The 25705-nt window shown below is 37.8% G+C and overlaps 1 protein-coding gene across 1 annotated transcript in view; it reads right to left on the bottom strand.

The window, feature by feature from the left end:
* The window catches only part of SLCO4C1 (solute carrier organic anion transporter family member 4C1), a 31323-nt gene extending 5925 nt beyond the window's left edge, over positions 1 to 25398 (bottom strand). The window contains 10 exon segments of the mRNA XM_057398658.1: positions 327 to 514; positions 1607 to 1760; positions 6482 to 6677; positions 8550 to 8694; positions 8996 to 9111; positions 10003 to 10124; positions 11029 to 11125; positions 13182 to 13376; positions 20711 to 20974; positions 25182 to 25398. Of these exon segments, the coding sequence (XP_057254641.1) occupies positions 327 to 514; positions 1607 to 1760; positions 6482 to 6677; positions 8550 to 8694; positions 8996 to 9111; positions 10003 to 10124; positions 11029 to 11125; positions 13182 to 13376; positions 20711 to 20974; positions 25182 to 25398 (1694 nt within the window).
* Positions 25399 to 25705: the final 307 nt, after the last annotated feature.

Below are 25705 nucleotides of genomic sequence, written 5' to 3'. Positions count from 1 at the left end.
CTTTATCCGAGCATATAGTACATTTATTCTTTCTTGTTTTGACTAAAACAGTCAGAGGACTACTCCCATAAAAGTGCGATTTTACCACAAGTAGGAAAGATGTAGAAATGTTCAATCTACTAACCAAATGTAACTACAGAACTAGTGAACAATGGTATGACAGGCCTCTGCTTCAAGTGCTGCTTGCTTACTACAAAAAGTACTAAAATAAGAAGTCCCTTGCACATTGGTTTAAGTCCACATTCCAAAGCAAAAGAAATTAGGATATTTCACTCATCTGAGCTTTCACAAGAAGTCTACCTATTTCTCAGCTCTAAAAAGGGTACCTGAGAATGGCTACAGTTGTTGGAGTAACAGCCATAAATGTAAAAACAACAGCAAAAAAGAAGAAGGTCAGGAATAAAGGTAAAAGTTTGCATTGTGTTGGACATTTCCCAGAGACAGCTTCACAGAAGAGGTCTTCTAAACCAGCTTGTCTTTCTGGTTTCCCAATACAGGAACAGTTGTGGTACATCTACAAATAATTTATAAAAGAAAGATTAGGTCAAGAATGACATTAAGTAATACTAATATGGCAGATGTTAATTGGGTTAGCATCACACTAAATACAAGGAATAACTCCTGACTTTGCCATAGGAGAAACAGTCCATTTCCTGATGATTACATGACACTGTAACCCTCATTTTTAAAACTGGTTCAGCAGAGCTTGACTGATCCAGCTCACCTGAGCAAAAGGTATTTTTGGTTTGAGGATCTAAAGACCGCTATAGTCTCCATTTTGTGTGGAGCAAGTTTTAGGTACAAGCATTAAAATAAAAGCCCACACAATTCAAACAAAGCAAAATCTTAAAACTAAAGATTTTAGAGTTAGCAGCATGATGATATGCAGTACATAATACTATACAAAAATATGAATGACCACATCTATTGCAAAAAAATCCATACAGAAAAGAAACAGCTATGTCAGCTGACCAGATCAACTCCTGGTGCAATTCTCCTCAAATTCGTTAATACATTGTGAAAATCTCCCTGAGTTAGACAGACCAGCATGAGGAGAGGAAAGGAGCTCAGCCCAACATAAATTATAAAAATCAAGCAACCAGCAAAATAATTTTGAAGAGAGCTTTAAATGGATTTGACCTAGTTTCAACCCAGGTATGCACTCCAAGTGATGAGGAAGGCTCAGCACAGGGATAGGAGTATGTAATAGAGACCAGTAGCAGGAATCACATTGGTATTGTGACTGAACTTCGTATTGAAATTGCTGTTTTGTTAAATGTAACTTGTACTGTATTTTCTGCATATTTTTATCACACTCCTGAATCATAACTCCTGTGTAACATCATCTGTCACAAGTAAATTTGACACCCCCACAAGAGGAATATCTAAAAGCACCTGGTCAGAGTATTGGACAATGACACGTACCAACATTCATCCTACTTAGATATGTGTTTCCAATCCACACCCATTTTTCTTGTAGTAACTATCACTGATTCATAAATACCATTATTTGCTGTCATACTAAGGGAAGAATATTTTCAATACAGAATATATTTTGCAGGTAACCAGAACAGACCATGTTAGCTACCTTCACAGTATAAAGTACCTTTTCCGTCTTGTTAATAACAAGTGATGCACATCCTGCGAAACAAGGAGAGAAGTACTGTACTTCATCTCTGCCACAAACTGGGTAGTACATAGACCGTGAACATCCACAGTTAGCATTGCATGGTGCTGTTAAGTTATGTAGCATGCCTGTTCTGAAAGGTAAAAGTTAATAAGCTTTTAATAAAGTAGCTTAAAACCAGAAGACATATAAATGAGTAATGCAGTATTTACAGGATAATAAATCTCAAAATATTCAAGCAGTTTATGCACTTTTTTGTTTAAAAATAAGCCATGTTCTTAGTACTTACAACTCTTCCCATTTATTCTATACCAAGTTTTTTTCATACTATTATTCCTTTCATAGAGTATTCCTCTAATTTCCATTCCACAAAACAGATGACAAAACTGTGTCTCAACATGATTCTTGTACCATCTCCTCCCTCCCCCACACTCATTAATTTGACTTTGTTCTTTTTAGATTTTTAAGAAAAAAAATAAAATCAAGAAGATTAAAAGCTGTACTTGGTGTTATTTATTCTGCTGATCACAGATTTTTTCCATGCTTTGGATTAAAGTGCACTTGCAATCCCACTGCATTTTAGTATTTTTAACAGTTACACAGACATCTACATTGTTAAAGCACTGAGATGGCTGCACATGCTAAATGCAGAGGGGTAGGACATACAAAGTCTTATCACACCCACAAGGACCTCAAAGATGTTCTCACTATTTTGGGAATAACTAATGAACAGAGTATAATTTAGCTCTTGCTTATTATAACTACTCTCGATTTAGGCATTTACTTCCAGTATAGGACATAGTATGGTTGTATTTGAAGTAGCCCCACTTTATTATAAGTAGGGCTAAATAAAGTATTAGTTTATGATGTGCGGGACCTTCTTAAGTTTTCATTGAAGAAAACAGATTACACCCCTTGATTTTCTAACAGTGCATTACTAAGTAAAGAAGTTTCACAGCTTAAGAGCTCAGTCAGCTGATTCCAGGATACTAACGCTGTCAGTAATTTAAATATTGTACTGTCAACTGAAAGTTACCAGATTCACTACCTAAGAGACAGATTTCTTCAAGAGAATTTAAAATGGGAACAAATACTAAGTGGAGAAATAATTTATCTAATAATTAAGGCAATAACTTACATAGAATTCAAACTGCACATGAAATATTAGGGACATCATAACTACCAATATACTTAGTTTGGTGGTTGTACAGTTGAATCTTATTAAGTTACATTAGTTCATTCTTCATAGATAGAAGAATCAAAGTTAGTTTGCTTTGGCTTAAAGCACTACTACAGTGAACCATAAATTCACTAATCACAGATTTGTTTGAACAGAGACTCATTAACCTATGAGGCATGCCAAGCCTAGAAGTATGTAATCAATTCAGTAGCAACATTTCTTCTGTTTACATGGGCAGAAAACATCTCTGTTCCCTGACCTACAAAGAGGGACTAAAAAAAATACTTAGTTATGCATAGTTAGAGGAAGATAGTAACATGCACAAGAAACACAATTTAGTGTAGGCTCTTCTGACATGGAAGTTGTTCTAACATCTCTTTTCTAAAGAAGCCCAGCATTAAGTGGTCTTCTAAAGCTCTATAGGTTGGGTATTCTTTCACAGCAAAGCAAAACAAGGAGCACCAGAGACCTGCTGGAATGCACGGAACTACAGAAGTAGTGCATTTCCGTTTCTTCCAGTTTTCAAGGAAATACTGGGCAAAAGAATTTGACAAAAATAAAACTTGAAGGTTTTAACAGACAAAGTAATCCACATTAGTTCTGTTTATAGCCTTATCTAGTAATAAGCAGAGTTACTACAAACAACATACTTTGTTCACCAAAACACGGACTCAAAAGGGACCCTGTACTCATATGGCTCTAGCACTGAACTTACAAAAGCCTTCCCCACTCCCCAGCTCCAAGCTATTTTTCAAAGAAAGAGAATGCTTGCCATTAATAATTTTAAAATCTCCACAAAAATTAATCTGCATCCATTTCCAACTCAACTCTCAGAACACTCTCATAATTTATTATTTCAGAAGAATTTGTTCAATAACATAAGCAGGAATCAGGCACTTGCCTACTCTTCCACAAGCTTATACATTTGTTAAAGCTTCTAGTACATATTTCAGCTGCTCGTTGCTTCATGGACGGTAGATACAGAACTACATTAGTGCACTACATTAGTGCCACTATTTTGATGCAGGTTGTATATCCAACAAAATATAATCCAACATGTAACATGGAATTACATAAAACTGAACCATTGCTTATAATGGATACTGAGCAGAGTTATTTCAGGACTAGTAAACTCCAAATGTCATGTGTATATATATATATGTATACACACACACACACACACACACACACACACACACACACACTGCATATGACAGGTCTTCAGCAATGCCTAACCTACACAACTGCTGAAGTTACACAGAACTATAAAACACAAGTCAACTGTATTTAACCAAGGAAGAAAATCAATTCAGCTTTACCTTTTGTCAGCTTCTTATTATCACAGTACCTGGTGTAGGAATCTAGATAGCGTCACATACTATTTTTTATATAACTTCTTCAGTATTCAGTTGCTGAATATAGATTCTTTTGCTCAATTTGTAACTATAAACTTTCCCCAATCAGTGTCTGCATCCTAGTTATCACAGTTCTGAAGTGTCCACAGTAATCTTACAGCTAGCATTTTTTCACACTAGAGCTATGTTTTAAGCATCAAATGTTAACCCTGACCTTTGAATTTCCTGTCAATTGATACATCAAGCCGTAAAGATGAAAGATGAAATCAGAATGAGTGTTAACTTTGCTTTAAGAAGAAGGAAGTACAAATGAATAGTTAAGGTATCATGGCATTAAATTTCTACTCTCTTAGAGAGCGGGAAGACTAAGTAGCTGCCTTCAATCACAACTGTCTCCAAGCCCTCTGAATTTCTGTCCTGTTAACCCAAGGTTACCTATTTTACTGGTTTTACATTTACCTAAATGAGACACTTGAAAAATATCTGATTAGTCTTTCATGTCACTATTTTGGGGAAATTTTTGTAATATGTCAGTTATGTTTATGTCAATGATACCCTTGAAAGATCTAGGAAAATTAAGAGACTTCACATGGTGTGATTTTTGTGCACTTAGTTGCCTCAGTGAGTAAGATGTGACTCTCCTGCATTCTTCTATTTGTTATATGTTTATATTAAGTCAGTCAAAAAGCATGACAATGCCAAGTAAAGAAACTATGTATGTCTGTTTATTAGATGTTTACCATTTTTCCCAGAAGTATTACCTATATGCATGAGAGGCTACAAAACTAACTTCCCCCCTCAACCCATCTTCTGTATTTTCATTGCATACTTCATGCTACTGTGTCAGTAAAGTGTAGAGACACTCTTCCCCATCCTAGGATTCAAATGCTTTTTTATGCATCTAAGCATAGCTTACAGATACAGTTTTTGTACAAGATAGTGCTGCCTAAGCACTTTGTTAAAATGGGGGAATTTGGGGAAAACAAAAATATTTTGGTAAGTTACTCACACAGTAAGTTACACAGCAGGCTGCTCATACTTATGATTTTTTTTTCAAATGGTAGCTAGTCCCTAGCTACCAGTCTACTCGAGTTATTTTGCACAGCAGTATCTGGCTCTTTGGCAGACCTTCAAACAGCTGAAGTTGCCTCTGGCTCTGTCAATTCATGACAGAATAACTGACCACTTGAGAGCACAGTTTTGGCACAGCTATCTACCTTCCTCTGCTTTTAAACACTGCTCACACTATGGAAGTGTGTGCTATTTAAAACTATGAGAATTGAGAAATCATAATCTTATAATTAATGCCTTAATAAGGCAAGATTAGACATTTTATACAACATAGTGCCCATGATCATGATATAATCACATACATTCAATGTTTTTAAAACAAGCAGACCTAGAAATCCATTCTCTAAAGAATGCTTATCAAAGCAGATATTTATTTTTTAATCTTGCTTCATTTTTGTCTTCTCTTTTTTGACTCTTTTTCCCCACCGCTCTACTGGTTTCCAGAGTAAGCTTTGTTCATAGAAACAGGAAGAACATTCATCCTAGAATTTTTATTGCAATTACTACAAATATCTAAAGATGTGCAATACACTGCATTCTTATAAGGAATGAGAATTGCGTTGTTTAAGGGAAAGCACATATTTTCTTGAGAAGTCTTCCTATACATATTAGACAAAAGTATTTTTAATTATGTTTCAGTTAGCCATATTACTCCACCAATTTTATTCTTCAAGTTGGTCAATTGACCTATGCTCTCTTGGGCATTAAATTTCTATCTCTATCAGCCACTTTACCATGAAAAAAAAAATAAACCTTTCACTGTAAATGGAGGCTAGATATGCTAGAATCTGATGCTACAATAATGTCTTAGTTTTTCTAGGGAAAAATCTGCAATCAGTGTAAGGTGTAGTTCACATCAGGGCTCTCATGAAAATATTGACAAGCAGACTCAAAAACTGCCAAGATTGTCAAGAGCTGGTTAACCGGACACAAAAAGACATACCACTTCTGCAGGGCTAGAAAATTAGCTTTAGTCAATACCATGGCTACACCTAAAATGGTCACAAAAGCTGGGATTTTTGCAAGCAGGACCAGCCTGCTCAGAACATTCTGTAGGCAATGTACTATTAACATTTTCTGAATCACCTATTGCATGAAGATTCCATGAACAAGGTTTTAGAGTTCCGCAAAGCACTTCCATTGCATACAGAAAGGCAATATATGACATTTTTAAAGGTTTTGCATTCTGTGAAGTAGCTTATTTTAAACATTATCACCAAACCCAAGAGTTCATTAAAAAATATTTACCCATTATATGTTTCAGAGACACCTGCGAAAGGTTCATTCCCACATTTAGCAAATAAAAACACTGTGTTTAATAGTAGGGCCACTGAACAAGTGCCTATCATGAACTTGATTATGCTTTTGCAATCCATTTTGCACTTCGAAACCAAGATGCCACTTACGACTTGGCCTAGTGCTGCTGCTGGAATTAATACAAGCCCTAGAGGAAAACAAGACACCAGCAATTACATAAAAATGAAAGATATAATTAGTGAAGCAATTTAAAATGCAATTTTATCCTAAGGAAAAAAAAAAAATAATCACAGAAGTTACCTGTATCTTAAGATGAAGTCCATGTGATGTCATTTTCAAACCATTTTACTAGAATGTGTTAGCATAAGCAATTTATTCTGCCTTCACACTATCTTTAGCCTTTCCAGAAGTTCAACTTGACAGCATAATTGATTTACAGTTGTCCAAAACCCAAGTTCAACATAGCAAACCTCAATTACTTAAAGTGTACTACATACTGGGCAGGAATCTCTGAGCCACTTAATGAAAACAGGTAATGCTCTTTCACTGCTTCAGTCCATTCTTCACATTCATGTTCTTTGCTATACATTCACATTTTGAGCTTTTTAATAAAAAGCCATAATCACCACTATACAAGAAACAGCACAAGATACAATAAGGCATCTACATAAAGATTAGAAAAAATAGATTAGAAAGTCTAGAACAGTGTGCCAGTTTCACTGTCTATATAACCCATGATTAATCTTCATACTATTAGGAGTCCAGATACATATCTGAGCACTTTTATGGCTAATCTACAATACCACACAGAACTCAGTTTAACATGCACTGACCTGAGACAGCTATTTTTAAAGACAGTTCAAGTACTGTAGCAGAACTGCACAGGCCACATACACAGAGTCAAAAGTGCTTTAAGTAGTTAACATAGCCATTGGTAACACTGAGACTAGCTAGCTCAACATTAGTTCAGGTACAGCTAGCTTTCAAAATTAGTGTAGGCATTTAAAGCTGTACATCTGGTTAATGCTATCAATATTTTCCACTCAGAAATTCTACAGGCAATAGTGTATAGATCTACAGACAAACAAAGGAAGATCCTCTTTTCCACTTCACTGCTGATTACTGCTTAACAATTGAGCATGTAATCCAATGAATTTCTATGCAAAACTTGCAAATACTCAATTTTGAAGCTATGATGTCTGAATAGAGAAAGTACTATGTGGTATTATCCAGGGAAATAAGTAATTCAGAAAGTGTCTCCCAAAGATATATTTCTCTTAGAACACTTCAACTAGCATATGCTTACATTGCAGCACTATACAGCTGAAGTAATTTAGCAAGACATATTCCAGAAATATTAAGTCTGCCACACTGTAAGCATCTGTTGGCCTACCTGCCTTGATCTGGATGCTGTTCTTCAGAAGTAATTGTGTCAGAGTTAATTATGTGACCCTACCTAGTGCACCTCTTCCATTGGATTTTTTCATTTGTTTCTCCAATATTCATCTATTCATAATCTTCCTCTGTTCTACCTCTTAGGTCTGCATACTGGATAATGGGAGTAAGCGACAATAAGGCAACCATAGAAGCAGCTGTACAGTAATTTTATAACATAATCTGATTAGCCATTTTATGGTAAGCTATCTCACTGTAACTTGGTAGAACTGAAGAACAGAAAAGCCAGGTCAAGCCCTGGCTTACCTGTAGTAAGCACTGCTTTTTTTCCAGCTGCCTTTCATAGGCAGTAGGGACTAAGGCTTAATGTTTCTTTAGCTGATTTTTAATCAGGAAAACTAAATGTGTTTTTAACAAGAAGGAATAAATTATGGTTACTATCAGACAATAATTAGATCTGCACCCTTGGTGAATTACCCTTGGTGAATTAATCTCACGGGACAGGCAAGAAAATTCAAAAATATAATTTCTGCTATGAAAACTGCATTTCATGTAAGTCTGTTTGCAATATCTTGACAAACACAAGATGCCAATATAAACTATAATGTTAATGAGGTACTCAGCACAAATGAATTGAACATGTAAAAACGAAAAGCCACATTACCTGCAAGGGTTGCTGAAAAGCTTGATGTTTTCCCAAACTGGTTTTCTATCAACTTTGGTAGAAATGTGGCAAAGCCTGTGGCAACTAAAGCTTCTGAAGTACTGGCTACTATTAGACTCATAAGCACTGGATTCTTCACCAGTATCTATGGGGGAAAATTAGCATTACACTCGAAACTATTTCATTGTAGTACCATATAATCTAGAAGTCACTATATTTTAAAGCAGATACTCTCATTTGGAACTTCACTAATATGCTTTTCTTACTTTAACGGTCCTAAGCATCAACAAAATGAATATGCATTAAATTATCAGCAGCACTGGAGACTTACCTACCACAACACAATAAAAGAAGCAATTACCTTTCTGAACATTTATGTTTTACCTGAAAAAAAAAAAATCATTTCTCAGAATATACCAGTTTTAGTAAAATCACAATTCCCTTACCAGGAGAGCCACGGGAAAGTCTTTAAAGCTTTTTCCAATATCCTGGGTCTCAACAAGCAGCTCACTTCCATCATCATGTGTTTCAGAGATCTTTTCAGACTGTATTTTTGCTGTTCCTACAAATGGACATATTTACTGACAACAAAATCATTGAAAACCCGTGCTCTTGGGCTTGAAGTCAGAAAAAACAAAGTAAGTGTTTACTTTCCTTCACAAAACTAGCTCAGACATTTTAGGTATTCTTGACTATTTTACTGGTACAGATCCATAAAAGTATCAACAACATACTGCTGCAGAAAGAAGTATTTGGCTGAAAGCATCATGCTTCCATTAGAAACCCTTGGCTGTAAGAAGATATTATTAGAAATATCCTAAGAATTTCAAGCTATCCTGAAACTCATTCAATTTTATTTTTTTTTAATTGTCCTCACATTCTTGCCAGGCCCCTACTCCATTGTTTCTTTTCCTCCATCATTTCTCTTTCCAGGCAAGCACAATACATTCCTTTAGATGTTCTTTCAAGGGACTGCTAGATAATAACTACCTGAACAGAAATTGTATTAAACTTATTTTTTAGAAGAATGCTCTGGGATACTTTGATCCATGTCTTATTATTCCACCCAAAACAATAAGGCAACAGAGTCAAAGACAATAATGCATGCATGCATGTGTTAAGTCAATGAAATTTCCCTATGTTTCTTGATGGGTAACACAGTATCTTCAAATATAGTCCTGGGTGCTCAGCTGCAAGCACCTTCCAAATTGTGACCATCACTTTCCATGCTCTACTGGCTTCCAGTGTTACCATACATCAGTACATACACAAAGCCCTAATTTGCTTGTTTTAAAGGCTGCATGTTGGAAACAAGGTATTTATCCCAGGTTTTAGCCAAAAAACAGTTAACTGATAAACAGAAACAAAGAGCAATCACTCAGCCCGGCAGCCTGTAACCCAGAAGTAAAACAAATCTCTCTTCCAATATAGCCCATTATTCTTAAATGTTTACCTGGTAGGTATTTTGGAAAGCATGAAAAAGGTATTATAAGAGGCCAAACTGCGACAAAGCACACAAGAAATCCTATCCACCAAGCTCCAAGCCAACGTGGGTCATCTGGATCCATCTTTGTACTGGAAAAATAATTTGCAAAAGGTAGGTTTACAATTTGTGAATTTAAATCGGTAATTTCAGATGTCAGTGAACTAGATCTTTTGTTTGTTTAAAATACTAACTTAACAGAAGGCATTTTAATTTTGTAATTTTTTTGTTTTCTACATGTATTTAATTTATTGGTGGCTTGTTTAAAGCACAATCACCAGCTCTATTATAATACTGCATTCTACTAAATATAGCTTTCAACTCAGTCAAATTCATTCTGATTTGAAGGTCACTATTTCACTCTGATTTCAAGATTCTGCAGCATTAAGATACTGAGAAAACTGTTTTTAGAAAGAATCAAAGTCAATGAGTTAAGTGAAAGACAATACAGAAGTTCAGAGTATCACTGTATTGATCTAAAGTCCCCAAAAGAGAGGAAATAAAAATGCAAATGAAGTTTCTGGATAGTAATACAGTTTCTGTCATTTTTTGACTACTCAACTGGTAAATTTTCTAGCAAGCTCTTCCCCAGATGGTAAGTAGCAGTATCCTACTCCCCATATCCCACCTCAGGGAAACTTTCTGCACAATAAATCAGTAGTTGCAATCTAACCCTAAATTAGCAACTCAGCAGAAGATAAAGCATTTTTTGTTAATCAGCTTTAAAACAGCTAGCATCTCAAAAAGCTAGAACAAAGTATTTGCACTACAGCGAAACTTTCACACACAATGGAGTTGACTACTCACTGTGGGAAGTAACTCATTTGCTAGAAGCCCTTGTGAATGCACCTTGTTACCAAGTTAAAGAAGCTCTTGAAAATGCAGTATTTTCCAAACAAAACCACTTTTTCCTCCTTACATGGAGAACAGATGAAGATTTTAATAAGAATTAATAGGGGAAGAAAACAGAAAGCAAAAGACTAAGTTGTAGCCTGCCTTTCTGGGATCTCGATATCAATATAAATATTAAGTAGCTGTCCTCCTAAGATGTAGCCAACAGCAGGACCCAGCAGTGACATGGCATAACCAATTCCTAGAAGACAAAATACATCAAGTTCACCATACATTTTTAAAGCTTTGTTTTAAAACACCATGAATCAGCTTCAGACCAAATGGTTTCCATAACTCAATCTGGTTTTTTTAGTGTCATACTTCAACTACAGCATGTAGAAGACAAAATTTGTACTTGTCTCTTAACAAGAAAATCTGAAACTCTCCTTAAAAGCTGCAAGTCAGCGGTTCAGCCTGATGCAACTCTTCAGGTTGAAGAATCTGAATTTCTCAGTTGTTTACAAAGTTGCTTCCTCACTATTTAGCATTATTTCATGCTCTTTAGACAGCAAGAGGATTGGGGGTGGGGAAGGAGTGCAAGAGGAGGAAGGGACACAGAAGGGGACTTTTAAGTATCAGTAAGTAAAATAAACATTCAGTTGACATATCCCAGGTTTTCCTATATTTTGGAAATAATGACATGCTGAAAGGATCTTTCCAATGGAAGTCCACATTCGATCTACAGAGCATCAAACCTAGCTAGGAAGGTACCTATTTCCTCCTACAGACCATTCAGTTTAAATTACCATTTGGAATTGCTTAACTTTTTATTGGCTTTAGATGCAGATACCTCAGTTCAGCAAGAGAACACTCATGAAAATGCACCCAGTTTCAGAAGAGAAAGAAACTACCAACCTACAAGTTGCAACCTTACATTTTAAGATGTTAGGAGCTATTTACAGACACTAAAAGAAAGTTTTAGTTTGCTTCTTTTTTGCTGAGATGCACAATCCTCACATTAGGCAAAACAACACAATGTATTTTAAATCTTCGATACATTGCATAGAAGCAAGAAAAATAATTAAGGACTACTGTAGCTGCCTGTCCACTCACTTGCATTTTAGTCCTGTTATACTGGACAGAATATATATAAATGGAGTTCTTCTGAACTCAGCAGTTGTCTGAAGGTTGCACAAACATTAATTTATTGTATTGATCTGTTATTTTTAAGTTTGAACAGTGACAGCATTTTCCTAGTAGTTTTCAGGCTACTTCATGATCCCCTCATCACGCAGACATTTGTAATTCTGCTCTATTTAACTCACTGGCCTCAGAAGAAACAAATGAAAGTGTAATCTTCTCTCTCAATATAAAGAAATAGGAAAAATAAAAGTTGTCTTTGTTATTTAGGATTTAACATGTGCAACTATTCTATTTGTTGGCACTAAATGAAGTGGCTTGTCTAGAACAATTAAGCAAGAGCTGTATGTAAATAGATGATAATTTCAATTTTGCCCCCTAGAAATACTGCTTTAGTCTGGAAAACAGTCCAGGAATCTAAGATGTTTTGAATTCCTCCTGCAATTACCAGTATAGCTAACATACTTTTACCAGCTTACACCTAAAATGGGGATAATAGTAAACATCTTCATACCCATAGAAAACACACTTATACTACAACGAACTTGGCAGTAAAAATGCACATAGCCATGCTGATTAGGAAAAATTAAAAACCACTGCTAAGAAATACTATTGCTTTGTTTTCAAACAGCTCTGCAGTAAGACACATTCTCCATGTTTCTAAACAATCCGTTTACTGTCAATTAAAGAAAGATACTTCCACTATTTCCTCCTGAAGTGCAAATTTGTATGTGGCTAGAGAACTGCATTGATCACATGATGCACAGATTACTGTTAGAAGGTAAATAAATCTGATACAGGACACAGTAAAGCCTGGCTACTAGCCTGATACACAGTAGTTTTCAAAGACTGACACTAAAAGCAAACTTTCTTTACAGCTCATTCTGCTCTTGACAGGCAGGCTATATTAGCCACTTAATAACCTTAAGTTACTGACATGAAAAAATAGCAAGACAGGTACAAAGTAGCATTACCACACTCCCCCAAACAACTATTGACAAGACTTGACACACCAGGCTACCACCTAACATGCACAGTAGCCGATAAAGAAACACTTTATGCACCTAAGTGAACAATGACAAGACAGATTTAATTAGAGAAATTCATAAAAACATTTCAAAGGCATTGCAGTCTATGACCTATCGAGACAATGTGTTATAAGCAGTTTTAAAAGTTACCTATATAAAGGGAAGATTTGTGTTTTGCGACACTATCATCAATAAAAGCTGTCCCCAAAGTATATAGTGGTGTTCCTCCAACTCCCAGCATCAGCTGTCCCAGGATAAAAACATACAGATAGTTGGAAAGTGAAGACATTGCGCTGGCACTGCAAGTGAAGTTAGCAGACCTTGTTCCTGGAATTTGACATGTGTCTGAAAGACAGAGAGCAAGACTTTAAAATTCTGTTTCCAAGCTTGTCACAGTCTAACTGAAGAAAACAAAAACAAACAAACAAAAAAAAAAAAACAAACCAAAACCCACACACAGAAATAAAAAATAACCCTATACTGAAAGCTAAATTATAGACAAAGTACTCTGCACACAATTATCATTTTCAGTCCTAGTAATATATAGTAATATACTCCATTTGACAGTGACATCATATCCCCCAAAAGAAATACTATTATGGCTCAGGCTTTTTTTCCTTACCAGGAAGGAAAGATGGGTAAAATAGGCTTATTAAAACACTTTGGCTTTTTGAAAGTATTATTGACCAAATATGAAAAACAAACAAAGCAAGCCAAACCTGTCAAATTGTCATGCAACAGGTTAGTGAATACTCCTAGGAAACAGACAATTTTGTTCTTGTACTTTTTAATGATTCTGAGAGCACTAACAACTTCTGCTCTTAAGTGACAAAACAGTCTGGACAACCTAGGTAAAGTTGGACTGCTGGAGAGAAAAGTGCAGTTGTCAGTCACAGATAATGCTCTCTTCTCATACACTCTATTGAGAAGTGTTTCTCAAGGAAAAAAAAAAAAAAAACAAAAAAACAAAAAACAAACAAACCAACCTTAAAATCCCACACCACTAACGCTCATGAGGCACACACTGCTGTATCTACAGAATGAGAAGCTAATGTAAAGCTTTTCAACTTGTCCACACATACAAAGAGGGAAGCAGAGGTATAGCAGCCTGAAGTTGCATCTGATCCTGTCATGCTTGGCATTATAAGAATGGAAGAGAAAAGAGTGAAGACAGGAAGTAGGTTTTCTCTTATTCCCCTTGCTATCACTGCACTTTTAGTAGCAGATACCCCAGGGACAAGATCAAAGGAGCATCATGGCTGTTTTCAGATTTGTCTACAGAAAAGCACACAACACTAAAGAACAGGACAAACCCACCAGTGCGGTAGAAACAAGACACATTGATCAAATATATGAAAGCACACTTCAGATTAAATAAGTACACCAAAAAGTTCTCAATACTTTACTACACAATTATTACATGATTTTTCTCAGGTTGTTTTACATTTAAAAACACTTCAGACTTTAAGCACACAAAGGGCTAACTTGCCCACACTTTGGTCTCACAGGATATAAAAATGTAAGGAAGTGCTTCCCACACAGCAAATATTTAAAGAGAACTGTCAACACTGATGTTATAAATGCATCCATGGGCTTTATCATGGCTTCTTCCTGAAAGAACAACACCATAGCGGAAGTGAAATCACATAGCACACAACAGGTGACTCAGTGCTGTTGCACAGAAACCGGCCAATATAGAGCAATGGGAAATTCTCACTTCAAGAGAAGGAATCATTAAAATTTTCCTTTCTTTCCACTTCTGAACAATACTCATTTTAATGCTATGCAGAAGCCACACAGGGAGCAGCTTATTATGAATCACTATTCTGAAGACTAAAGGTTTTGACAATAAATGGAAAACATACTCCATTTGCTTTCTTTTGCAGCAAGGTCCTACACCTGGGTTGTGGCAATCCCAGGCATAGCTAGAGGTTGGGTGAAGAAGTGATTCAGACTAGCCCTGTGAAAACAGACTTGGGGGTGTTGGTTGATGAGAAACTTAACATGAGCCAGCTTCAGTGTGCACTCACAGCCCAGAAAGTAACCATATTCTGAGCTGCATCAAGTGTGACCAGCACATCGAAGGAGGTGATCCTGCCCCTCTACTCTGCTCTCATCTGACCACACTTGCAGTACTGTTCTGGCGTCCTCAACGTAAGAAGGATATGGAGCTGCTGGAACAAGTCCAGAGGAGAGTCACAAGGACTATCAGGGGACTGGAGCACCTCCTGTATGAAGACAGGCTGAGAAAGTTGGGGCTGTTCAGCCTGGAGAAGAGAAGCTGAGCAGAGACCTCAGAGCAGATTCCAGTATCTGAAGGGGGCCTATAAGGATGCTGGGGAGGTACTCTTCATTAGGGACCGTAGTGATAGGACGAGGAGTAATGGGTTTAAACTTAAAACAGGGGAAGTTCTTTACTGGGAGGATGGTGAGGCACTGGAACTGCTCCATCCCTGGGAGTGCTCAAGGCCATGTTGGACAGAGCCTTCGGTGACATGGTTTAGTGTGAGGTGACCCTGTCCACAGCAGGGGGGTTGGAACTAGGTGATTTTAAGGTCCTTTCCAACCCCAACATATAATTCTATGATTCCTCTTTTCTGAAAAAAATCAAATCTTTAAATCAGGTTAGCTTTGTACTATTTAAATGCACAGGATCTAAAACTGATTATTAAAAAAAAAAACATGTCCTGCAACATCTTGTTAACATACACGTATTCATGTGCAATGCATATATATGCAATATACCTGCAGTTATAAGTTAGTCTCCAATACCTACCGGGCTAGCCTAAAACAGCAGCTAGCTAGGTATTTTATTGTAGTACACAAACAATAGTAACTTGATAAAATATATCAGAAAACAAGTAACGCAGAGCAAGAAAATACCACAAATTATGCTAATGACTAAAGCGTAGCCTAATTTGATCTTCACAAAATAAGTAGATTGTGTAGGGTAATATAAATCAAACTCTTGACAGAATGTGGCTCTTCATGAATTCCCATCTCCACCTACACTGTCTCAGGCTTTTAGACTGCCATGAACTAATTGATTATAGATACTTTCACTTTTCTAGCTCTTCAATTTAAATGCCCTAGGAAATTTATCCTCACATTGAGGTGAGAAGTTTACTACATTACTTTGTTTTCAGAATCACGTAATCTAGTGTAACTACAAAATTAAGAAAACCATCAATATGCACTTTAATACAATCACCGTACTCTTATTTGTTATCAGACTTGGTTTTTTTTTAAAGTCACCAAGTGCACATGCACTTGCTGAGTGGAGTCATAGACTATATTCCATGTTCCCAAGAAACACTTTAAAAGCAAAGATCATTTACCACAAAGCTAAGAGTACCAATCTTGTACCAGTCAAAGGTTTAAGCAGATTGTTAAAAGTGGCACAGGTTAAATCTAACCTGGATTAGATCCACAAGCCTGTTTGCTGCTGTCATAAGAACAATGGTGAAAAGGTACTGCCTTTTATACAACCCAGAGACTCTAAACTTAGCTAAGCAAGACTCTGGGAGAAGTTTAAGATGGGTGGCTGACCATTTTTAACTAGATTTTCTTATTAAACTTCTTTTCCTTCTAAAAGTCAGTGGATTAGACTTGCATTTTAAAGAGCAGAAGTGCATTAAAGGCAACACCATCCAACAGAGCTAGTCATTATAAGCCTTCCTGCATGCTTTAAATTTTCTACCTGAATTCAAGTTATGCAAAGGCCAAAATATCCCCAAGTATCTAATACAACATACTAGGCAAGAGTGTAGAACCAACTGTGAGATGCTTTACCAATTACATTAGATCTAAGACAGGTCTCTTGACTTGGTTTTCTTTGTACCTGGAACTGCAGCCAGCAGGTGTGGGGTTTTTTTGTCTTTTGACAGGCAGGGAATAGTTTAGAGTTGCCAGGAGTGAGAAATAAAGAACAGCTTGTTTTCTGTTCCTTTATAAACAGAAATACATCTCACCTTTAAGTCTTGAATAAGAAACTCAAAGCTTCAATGGACACACTGAATGAAGACATAGTCTTTGTTTCTAAAGGCAGATGTTACAGTATTACAGCACATCTAAATGCTATAGAGAATTAGGCCAAGCAATACAGAGAAGAGCAGCACTACCCATTATTTGACTAACTAGATAATCTCTTCAGAGAACAAACCCAACAGAAAAACCACAGATATACTAATGATGTCAAATTAGAGCAGAGCATCACACACATTCTTTCACCATTAGTACACAAATGCCACAGTCTTCTCTACTCGTAAATTGCCCTTGGCATGTTCTGGGAAGGAAGGTCAATTAATGCCCTTCTGAGAAGGTTCACTCTCATACCCTAAATGACTTGGCTATCACCTGAGTCTCCAGTGAAACAGAGAGCTGAAGAAAAGTGTTCAAATTATTCTCCCTCTACTTAGATCACACAACACGCATTTCAACTCAAATGGCTAGGGTGTGTTATTAACAATGACAGCTCTTTTTTTTTTTTTTCCAAAGAAGTCATTCACATGCTGTCACTGAAGAGACTCACGGAATAATTCAGGTTGGTAGAGGTATCAGGGAGTCATGTTGTCAAACTTAATCCAAACAGTGTCAAAGCAGAATGTAGATCAGTTGCCCAGGACTTCACCAAGCAAGGTTTTAAAAGCAAAACAGACTGCACAGTCTTCCTGAGTAATCTGTTCCAGTGCTTGACCAACTTCACAATAAAGTTATCTTGTGTCAAGTGAAGATCTACACTTCACATGTGCTGTAACAGACATCTTTCACAAATTTAAGTATGTTTCAATGAGATCCGAGATGGAACTTTAAAAAGCACATTGCTTATAGCATCGGCAGTTGTTACTCCTCTGCACTATGGGTAACCAATAACAAATGGTTTTATTACAGACAAACCAGTAGATGGAGCTCCTGACTATCAATATCAGAGCCTGCTGCAACACTGACGACCCTACGTAACCTGAAAAAGCAGAAAAAAACAGCAGGTTACATCTGCATTACAATTTTGAGTCTGAAGCTTTTCTAGAGATAAGGCACGTTTGATGTTGCTAAAGATTTCTGTAAATAGGTAGACCATTGGTTAGCTACTCTTTCAATAGAAAACAAACTATCTAAAGTGTTACTGTGATAAAGATCTGCAACTGAATAGTTTTGTAGAGTAGGATATGTATATACTCAAAATTAAATTAATATCTCAAGGTAAAACATTAAGCTCCAGGAAGTCTGTCAGCCTTATATTGACCACTAGATGTATTTTGTATTCCAGACAAGATCTCTTAATTAACCTGGCAGACATATTAAATACCGGGCTAAATCATACTTTGAAGCTGTCCTGCAGCTGAAGCTCACTGTACTCGCATATGACACATGAAAAAAATACTCAAGTAATCAACTAGGAACTGTTCAAAAATTTCAATACAAAGCATCAAATAAAAGACTTTTACAAGCAAAGTGTTCAGGGTGTGGTCCTATTTACTTCTGCAGCTAAACGTATGGTTAAGATGCTTCATCATCAGAACTAGCTAAACCAGACATCCTAGAAAATCATACACTGTGGTTAATTTAACTGTTAAAGGATGCTGTTACACAGCACCTGCAGATTTGTCATGGTGCAGACAATCCCTGCACTCCGTAGTCATTTATCTTTGACAACATTTTGTTTAAGTCAGCTTAAGTCCTTAAATCTGCTCACCACAGTCACAGCACTGGTAGCTGCATTACAATAGTCAAATCAGCATGAATTCATGCTTACACTGCCATGGAGAAAAAAGTATATGCTCCATTTAAAATTCTTCCTACAGCTTTTAGATTTCAAAAGTCCATATAGAGTATGACCCCAAACAGATATCACACCTCAGCATCTTTAATGGCAGGCAAAGGGACAGATCTCTGATGAAACAGTAACTGATTCTGATATTTCAACCAAAATTGATAAGAGAGAGAGAGATCACCTGCAGTAGTTGGCCATCTCCCTTCAGATTCCCACCTTGCCAGTTGGAATTGTTTTGTATTAAATTCAGCTCCCCTTCCATACTAGTGTAGTAGGGAGAACAACAGTGAAATTGCAGACAGTAATAGAGCCAGGAACAAGTAATCATCTGCTCTATCTCCAAACACTGAAGAGTTTTTCCTTTTGGCCTTAACAGTTAAATTGACTTCTGCCTCACATCCTCACTTATTAGATGGGGAACAATAGCTTGCCAAAGTTACTGAACTAATGCTTGATGTCTGGACAGCATAGTGTGCAATGTGACTAACACCTGAAAAACACTAATTTGAGAATCAGCCACCAGAATACTGAGAACCCTTTCATCAGATTGCTTAACAGCTACTTATTCTTTTTAGTGAGCACTACTCTGCTTAGTCACTGAAGGCATAAATCTGATTAAATACTGCAGTAACAATTAAGACAATCCTGAAATATTAAGTCATCTTGCTTTAAACATATCTGAATGTTTGTTAGTTACAGGTGTACCACACTAAGCTGAGATGCATTAAGCACACTACACTTAAAATCTGGCTTTATGGGAAAAGATATACAAGACCTCCTGAGAGCTGGCTACTCCCACAATTTCAGTACTGCTTTGTGCAGTATAGTTCAGTACTGCTTGTTACCTCTACTTCAAAGAAACCCACAAGTTTCTATCAACATTAGAAGAACTTGATGAAACTTGTTACAAGATGCCTTTAATAGTTCAAAGCCTAAAAGAACTGCAACATGTAGTCACCTTCCAGCAAGACCAAGTGCAACGGTTTTAACATTATTCTACGTCACTGTCAGGGTTTAAGCTCAGCTGGTAATTCAGAACCATGCACCCGCTCGCTCACTCTCCCCACTTCTTCCTCCTCCAGCTCCTGAAGGGATGGGGAAGGGAATGGAAAGAATGTAAATCCCATGGGTTAAGATAAGAACAGTCCAGTAACTAAGGTAATAACAAAACCACTACTGCTACCACCAATAATAATAATGATAAGGGAAATAACAAGGGAAGACAATACAACTGCTCACCACCCACCGACCAATACCCAGCCCGACCCGAGCAGTGATCTAGCTCTCCTGGGTAACTCCTCCAGTTTATATACTGGGCATGATGTGCTGTGGTATGGAATACCCCTTTAGCTAGATGGGGTCAGGTATCCTGTCTCTGTTTCCTCACGGCTTCCCCTCCTCCCTGGCAGAGCATGAGACTCAGAAAGTCCTTGGTCACAGTAAACATTACTTAGTAACAACTAAAAACATCGGTGCTATCAGCATTGTTCCCAGGCTGAAAGTCAAAAACACAGCACTGCACCAGCTACAAAGAAGAAAAATGACTGCTACTGCTGACCTCAGGACAATCACTGACCTAACTTGCATTTCTATTCAAAGAAATGCCAGATCATTTTTACACAAAGTAAATTTTAACTGCATTCATCTGCACAAGTCAAAAAAATTTTATTCAAGTATTGCTTATGAGAAAGAACTGATATTGACACACAGATCTCTTCTGAAAACGGAAGTCTACTGTGCAAAGAGGCACCTCTTGAACTTCACGATTTCACAGAATCATTTTATTTTCAGATTAAAGATATTTTTAGGACTCTGACAGAGATTAATTATGTTGTACCAAAGTAAAAGTTTCACCAAGTAGCTACACAGACTTTTTAAAATCCCTTCCAAAACATAAGGATAATCTTACCTTCAAGTTTAGTTCCAAAGTGGTATTTTCCACTACTGAAGTGTGGTAAGGAAAATATAAGTGAGCCCAGTCCTAGCATAAATGCTGAGAAAGCAAGCCATCGTGGTTTGTGCCCTCTTTCTCCAAAGAAAGATATAAACAGTGCCAATATACAAAAAGAAATATCATAGCTTGCAGAGATTAAGCCAGTGAGTGAACTGTTCAACTCGTAACGCTTCTCAATTGTTGAAATACTAATGTTGATCAGGCCATTTACCACCATACCTACAAAAAAAAAAAAAAATTACTCAAAGGTACTTTAATTTGATAAAGTTGCAAGGGTAAAGTTACCACTGTATGCCGGAACGGTTAAAACAAATATATTTACAAAGCTATACTTAAAGGTATTTAATTAGCTTTAAAATCCAGATAGGTAGTAGAATGATACAGTGCTAACTTAAGCCAGCCAAACTGCACAGAACTATTCCATTTTCTTCTCTGTTGTGGGCATTAAAGATTCAACACTCAAATATTAATTTGGAAAAAAACATGCCTCAAAATCCATTAATGTATTAAGGTTCCAGATTCAGTCTGAGGCACAGAGATTTCAAACAAAATGCATTGCAGCATTATAAGATTCTGTACAAATTAAAAGAAAATTTGTCAAGTTTGACTTGCATTAGAATACAAGCTACAACGGAAGAGTTCAGGACACAGCTTTCAAATAAAAATTGTCAAACATTTCCTCTCTGCCACCATGAAGGGAAGATACCAAGCAGCTTCTGAACAGACACCCTTCCTCTGTAATATAAAACATACTTAAAAGTACGATGCAACTGTTTCAGAGTTAACTGAGGTGATTTACTATAACTGAGAAAAAAGTTTGCCCTCTGAATCTTCAAGCTCCAGAAGTGTCAAAACAACCTGGAGAAAAGACCTTGCACAAGCTTCCATACTTCGGCACAGGTGAACTCCAAAAAACTGATCCAGGAGTAGAAGCAAGTAAGCTGCAGCTGCCAATGCATGCTTATAAACACTGTTCATTTTCTACACGTGTTGTTCGTACATACAAACTTGAATCTCCCATCCTCCCTCACATTTTCCAACACCAAGTAGTTAAACTTTCAGGAGTTTACTTCTGACAGTTCCCAAATAGTATTCTGCTGCAAGTGAGATGAATAACCATACTTTCTAGCTGTCAGGTAACTTCATGGTACCCTAATTAAACTGTGCTCATAATAAAATATACAACCTGAAAAAAAGTTGTTAGTCTTGGAGTCACAATTGCAAATAAGGCCAAGACTTCTGCAGTCTGACACGGACCCCACAGTTATCCTTCCTCTTTCTAAAATTCAAACACAATTCTCTATTGTCATTCTAAGAACAGAATGACAGATGACTGGGGACAACCATGTATTTAAGTTAAGTTTCAACAAGCATTGCACCATCCAGAAGTGCAACTACACAGTCTGAAGTTCAACAGTTCTGCCTGGAGTGCTCTACGTGTTAAAAAAAGATATCACTCCAAATCTGTGATCAACCAGCTATTATCTTATTAGTGAAATACACACCATAACTACACACTTCATCATTCTATAATGAATTAAGTCTTGGCATAATCATAGCTTCCTAACATCCTATTATGGCCTTTTTATTAACAATTATGATTTTATCTTTAAGTCTGACCACCACACTTAAATTCCTATAGGATTAAATAGCAGTATTCAGGACAGTGTCTTTATGCGTAGTTTAAGCTGTCACCTTTAATTTACATCCTAACAGCCATAAAACCTTGCAGTTAATCTTACTGGATAATTACATTTAATCTGTAAAAAAAGTAAATGTGATGATTGCATTGGAGAAGTTGTGCTGTCATTCATATAGTGATTAATCACTAAAGTTTCTTCAGGAAAGATGGAACCTGGTTGACACTAACTTGATCTGAAAAACAAATCCTACAAGGACATCTCAACACTTAAAGAGTAGTACAAATTATTTTTTAACTATCATCCAAACCCTTATTGTCTTGCCACATCTGTTTAGAAGATGTAGTAGAAGTTTAGGTACAGTGTGCATTGAACCACAAAATCTAGGTTAATCATAAACCAACTTCATTTGGTCGAACAAGACACAGGAGTATTTTTTCTTCATCCACTCAACAGAAAGCACTTTACAGTTTTTGAAAGTACAGCAGCTTTGAAGCCGTGGATTGCAGGCACACAATTAAAAAAGAAAAAATAAATAATAATTTAAAAGTCTCTCCAGCAACAAATCTTGTTGTCCACAATATGTCCTCATATTAAGTATTAGTGCTTTCAAAGTCTTCAGACAGATTAGACCAGGCTAGGCTCAAACAGTGGTTCTGCTGTTTCATTTACCAAAATTATTACTGACATTACAAAAAACTGTCTTGCTTGTACCCAAGATAGTGAGATAACTTTTTTGCTACTGCAGCATATCTGATTACTGCATGACAAGATGCAATCATACATTTATGCACCTGTGAGTACCATACAGAAAGCAGGTATTAGTCATGTATTCCATGTTCTACACATAGTGTCTTCTATTCTTGAAATACAGGTTTCACATGTCCTTGAAACAGAAACAGCCAGAAATGAAGATTTAAGTTTCACCTGCAATCTCCTGAGAAGCTAAAATGCAGCATATCAGATGTTAATGATAACAGTAACTTACTTCCTAGGGCAGCTAGAAGATAGCATAATAAATACATGCCTTCAGTTAGAAACACACATACAGAAATTTATACACTTGTACCATGTCTCTGCAGTAAACCACCTACTGTATTCACTCATTGTGTAAAAAAGTCTAGTGTAACAGCTTACATAAATCAAAAGTGTGTTAAGGATTATTTCATTATTCTTCAGCACATTAGGAAATAAACTTTCCTGGAGGTACATTAAATATTAGCAAGTTTTATAGACGTATTTTATCTTCCTTAGTGATGCTTTCTGTAATTTGGAGGGGAAAGCTACAGTACAGTAGTAGCTCACACAACTTCAAAACCCAGTGCTTTTATCTAAGTTCTGGAGCTGCAAGCCCTGAATATTTTTCCAAAGTTTCACATGCAGTAGTGAATTTCTTGTGTGAAAATATCCTTTTTTTTTTTCCACATCTCAAAAAGAGTTGCAATCAGTGCCCGATTTCCTTTCTATAATCTAGGCAAAGGAAGGGTACTTCTTGTGAAAATCCAGATGACATATAATTAATAATGCCACAAAGGCTGTAACAGCTACACCTACATAAGCCTCCAAAACAAGCATCAGAATTTTCCTCACATTAGGCCCTAAATTTGAGTTACATTAGGTAGGTACCTCTATGAGTTCTGGCATACATCCCCATTTAGGTAACATGACCAAGAGCTACATAAGCGGCATAACCAACACCCACATCATCCTAAGGGGACAGAGTTTCCTATGATATTGCTGCTCAGTTCTCCTTGGACCATCCCAGTTACTTCAGTGTTTCAGGCAGAAATACAGCCATCCGTAACCTTGTGTCTTTGACATATGCTGCCTACTCTCCCAGCACCGAATCTCTTCTTCTACATGCCCCCCCCCCCCCAACCCCACACCCCCCTACAGCACTCTCATGTGCAACAAGGATGAGCTTAAAAGCTTCCTGTTTTTTTTCAGGAAAAAGTTTTCTTTTCTGGCTAGTCCAATGAAGCTGAAGGGTTCTGAACATTAATCCAATTATTGCTGTTTTCTAGGCCAATATCTTGGAAAGGCCCCAATAGATCTTGTTACAGAAAGCCAAAAACATGGAAAAAAATATCTGGAGCTGAACAACTGATATTAAGAGCAAGCAAAATTTCAGGTTCCCCTCAAGGTTAATCCCCTAGCTATGTGCTAAAAATGGCTGCACTAGGATTCACGGAACAAACCAAATGTTTTTAAAGCCACATAAATTACCCGAAGTCCCACTCAACCATGCTACATGCTAAGGTAGCTTTCTAACTGGGAGGCAACAAAGTACATGCTAGGGCACTACACTGCTATCACTTTACAGCATTTGTTTTCTTCCCTGGACCAGCTGTCTCAACCTGCACGGCACATACGGTGCACTAGCTGAACGTGAGCAATGGGGATCCAGTATAGGGAAAAGCAGAGCATGAAGCACAGAGCTGATGGGGCCGTGGGCTTGACAGTGGTCAAAAAGGTGGATGGGAAAATAAGAAAATGAGGAACTGAGAGAAGTACAGAGAGCAGTACTATCCAGGACACTGGGGCACTTCCTCCCGTAGCCAGAGTCTAGTGACTAACGTCACTTTTCAGCACCAACACTAGACTCAGGCAGCTGGAGGAACCCTATCTCCCCTCACCCACCACCACCACTCTTCACCTTCCTGCCCCAAACCAGGCTCCCCCACAGCTCCAGAACGGAGAACAAGATGCGCCCAGGGCAGCAGGAAGGACCCACAACGAAGGTGGGGAGGAGTGCAGCACCTCACTGCGTCTCCGGAGAAGCTTACCTTGGAGGATGGCCAGCAGGCTGTACATCGCCAGGAAGCCCTCAGGGCTGTTGCAGACCTGCAGAGCCCTAGGGGTAAAGCAGCCCCAACCGCAGAGCCCCTCCTCAGACTGCGCGGGGATGCCGCCATCTACCTTGGGGGAGCTCGCCTGGCGCTGGCTGCCGGCGTCGGGGGTGGGCGGGTCAAACACCGGGTTCTCGATGCCACGACCCTCCATGGCACCTGTCAGAATGCCGCGGCGGAGCGCCGGCTACAGCGCTCCTCTAAATACCACGAGGGCGGTCAGGTGGCGGCGCTTTCCCCCTCCTATTGAGGAGGGTTGCCCGTCCCGCTCCGCTCCGCCCCGCCCCGCCCCACTCCACTCCACTCCACTCCACTCCACTCCACTCCACTCCACTCCACTCCGCTCCTCTTGGGGTCGTGTCCGGAAGATCCCTCCGAACCCGCTTGCCGCTGCTGTCAGCGCCGACAGCGCCAGCACTTGTCCCGCGGACGGCCGGTGCAACGGGCCTAGCGCCGCGGGC

The sequence above is a fragment of the Pezoporus wallicus genome, unplaced genomic scaffold (genome assembly GCF_028554395.1).
Source record: "Pezoporus wallicus isolate ANWC-B61680 ecotype Strahan unplaced genomic scaffold, APGP_CSIRO_Pwel_v1 contig_6816, whole genome shotgun sequence".
In the NCBI taxonomy this organism is placed as follows: domain Eukaryota; kingdom Metazoa; phylum Chordata; class Aves; order Psittaciformes; family Psittacidae; genus Pezoporus; species Pezoporus wallicus.
This window is presented reverse-complemented; position numbering and strand designations above follow the sequence as displayed.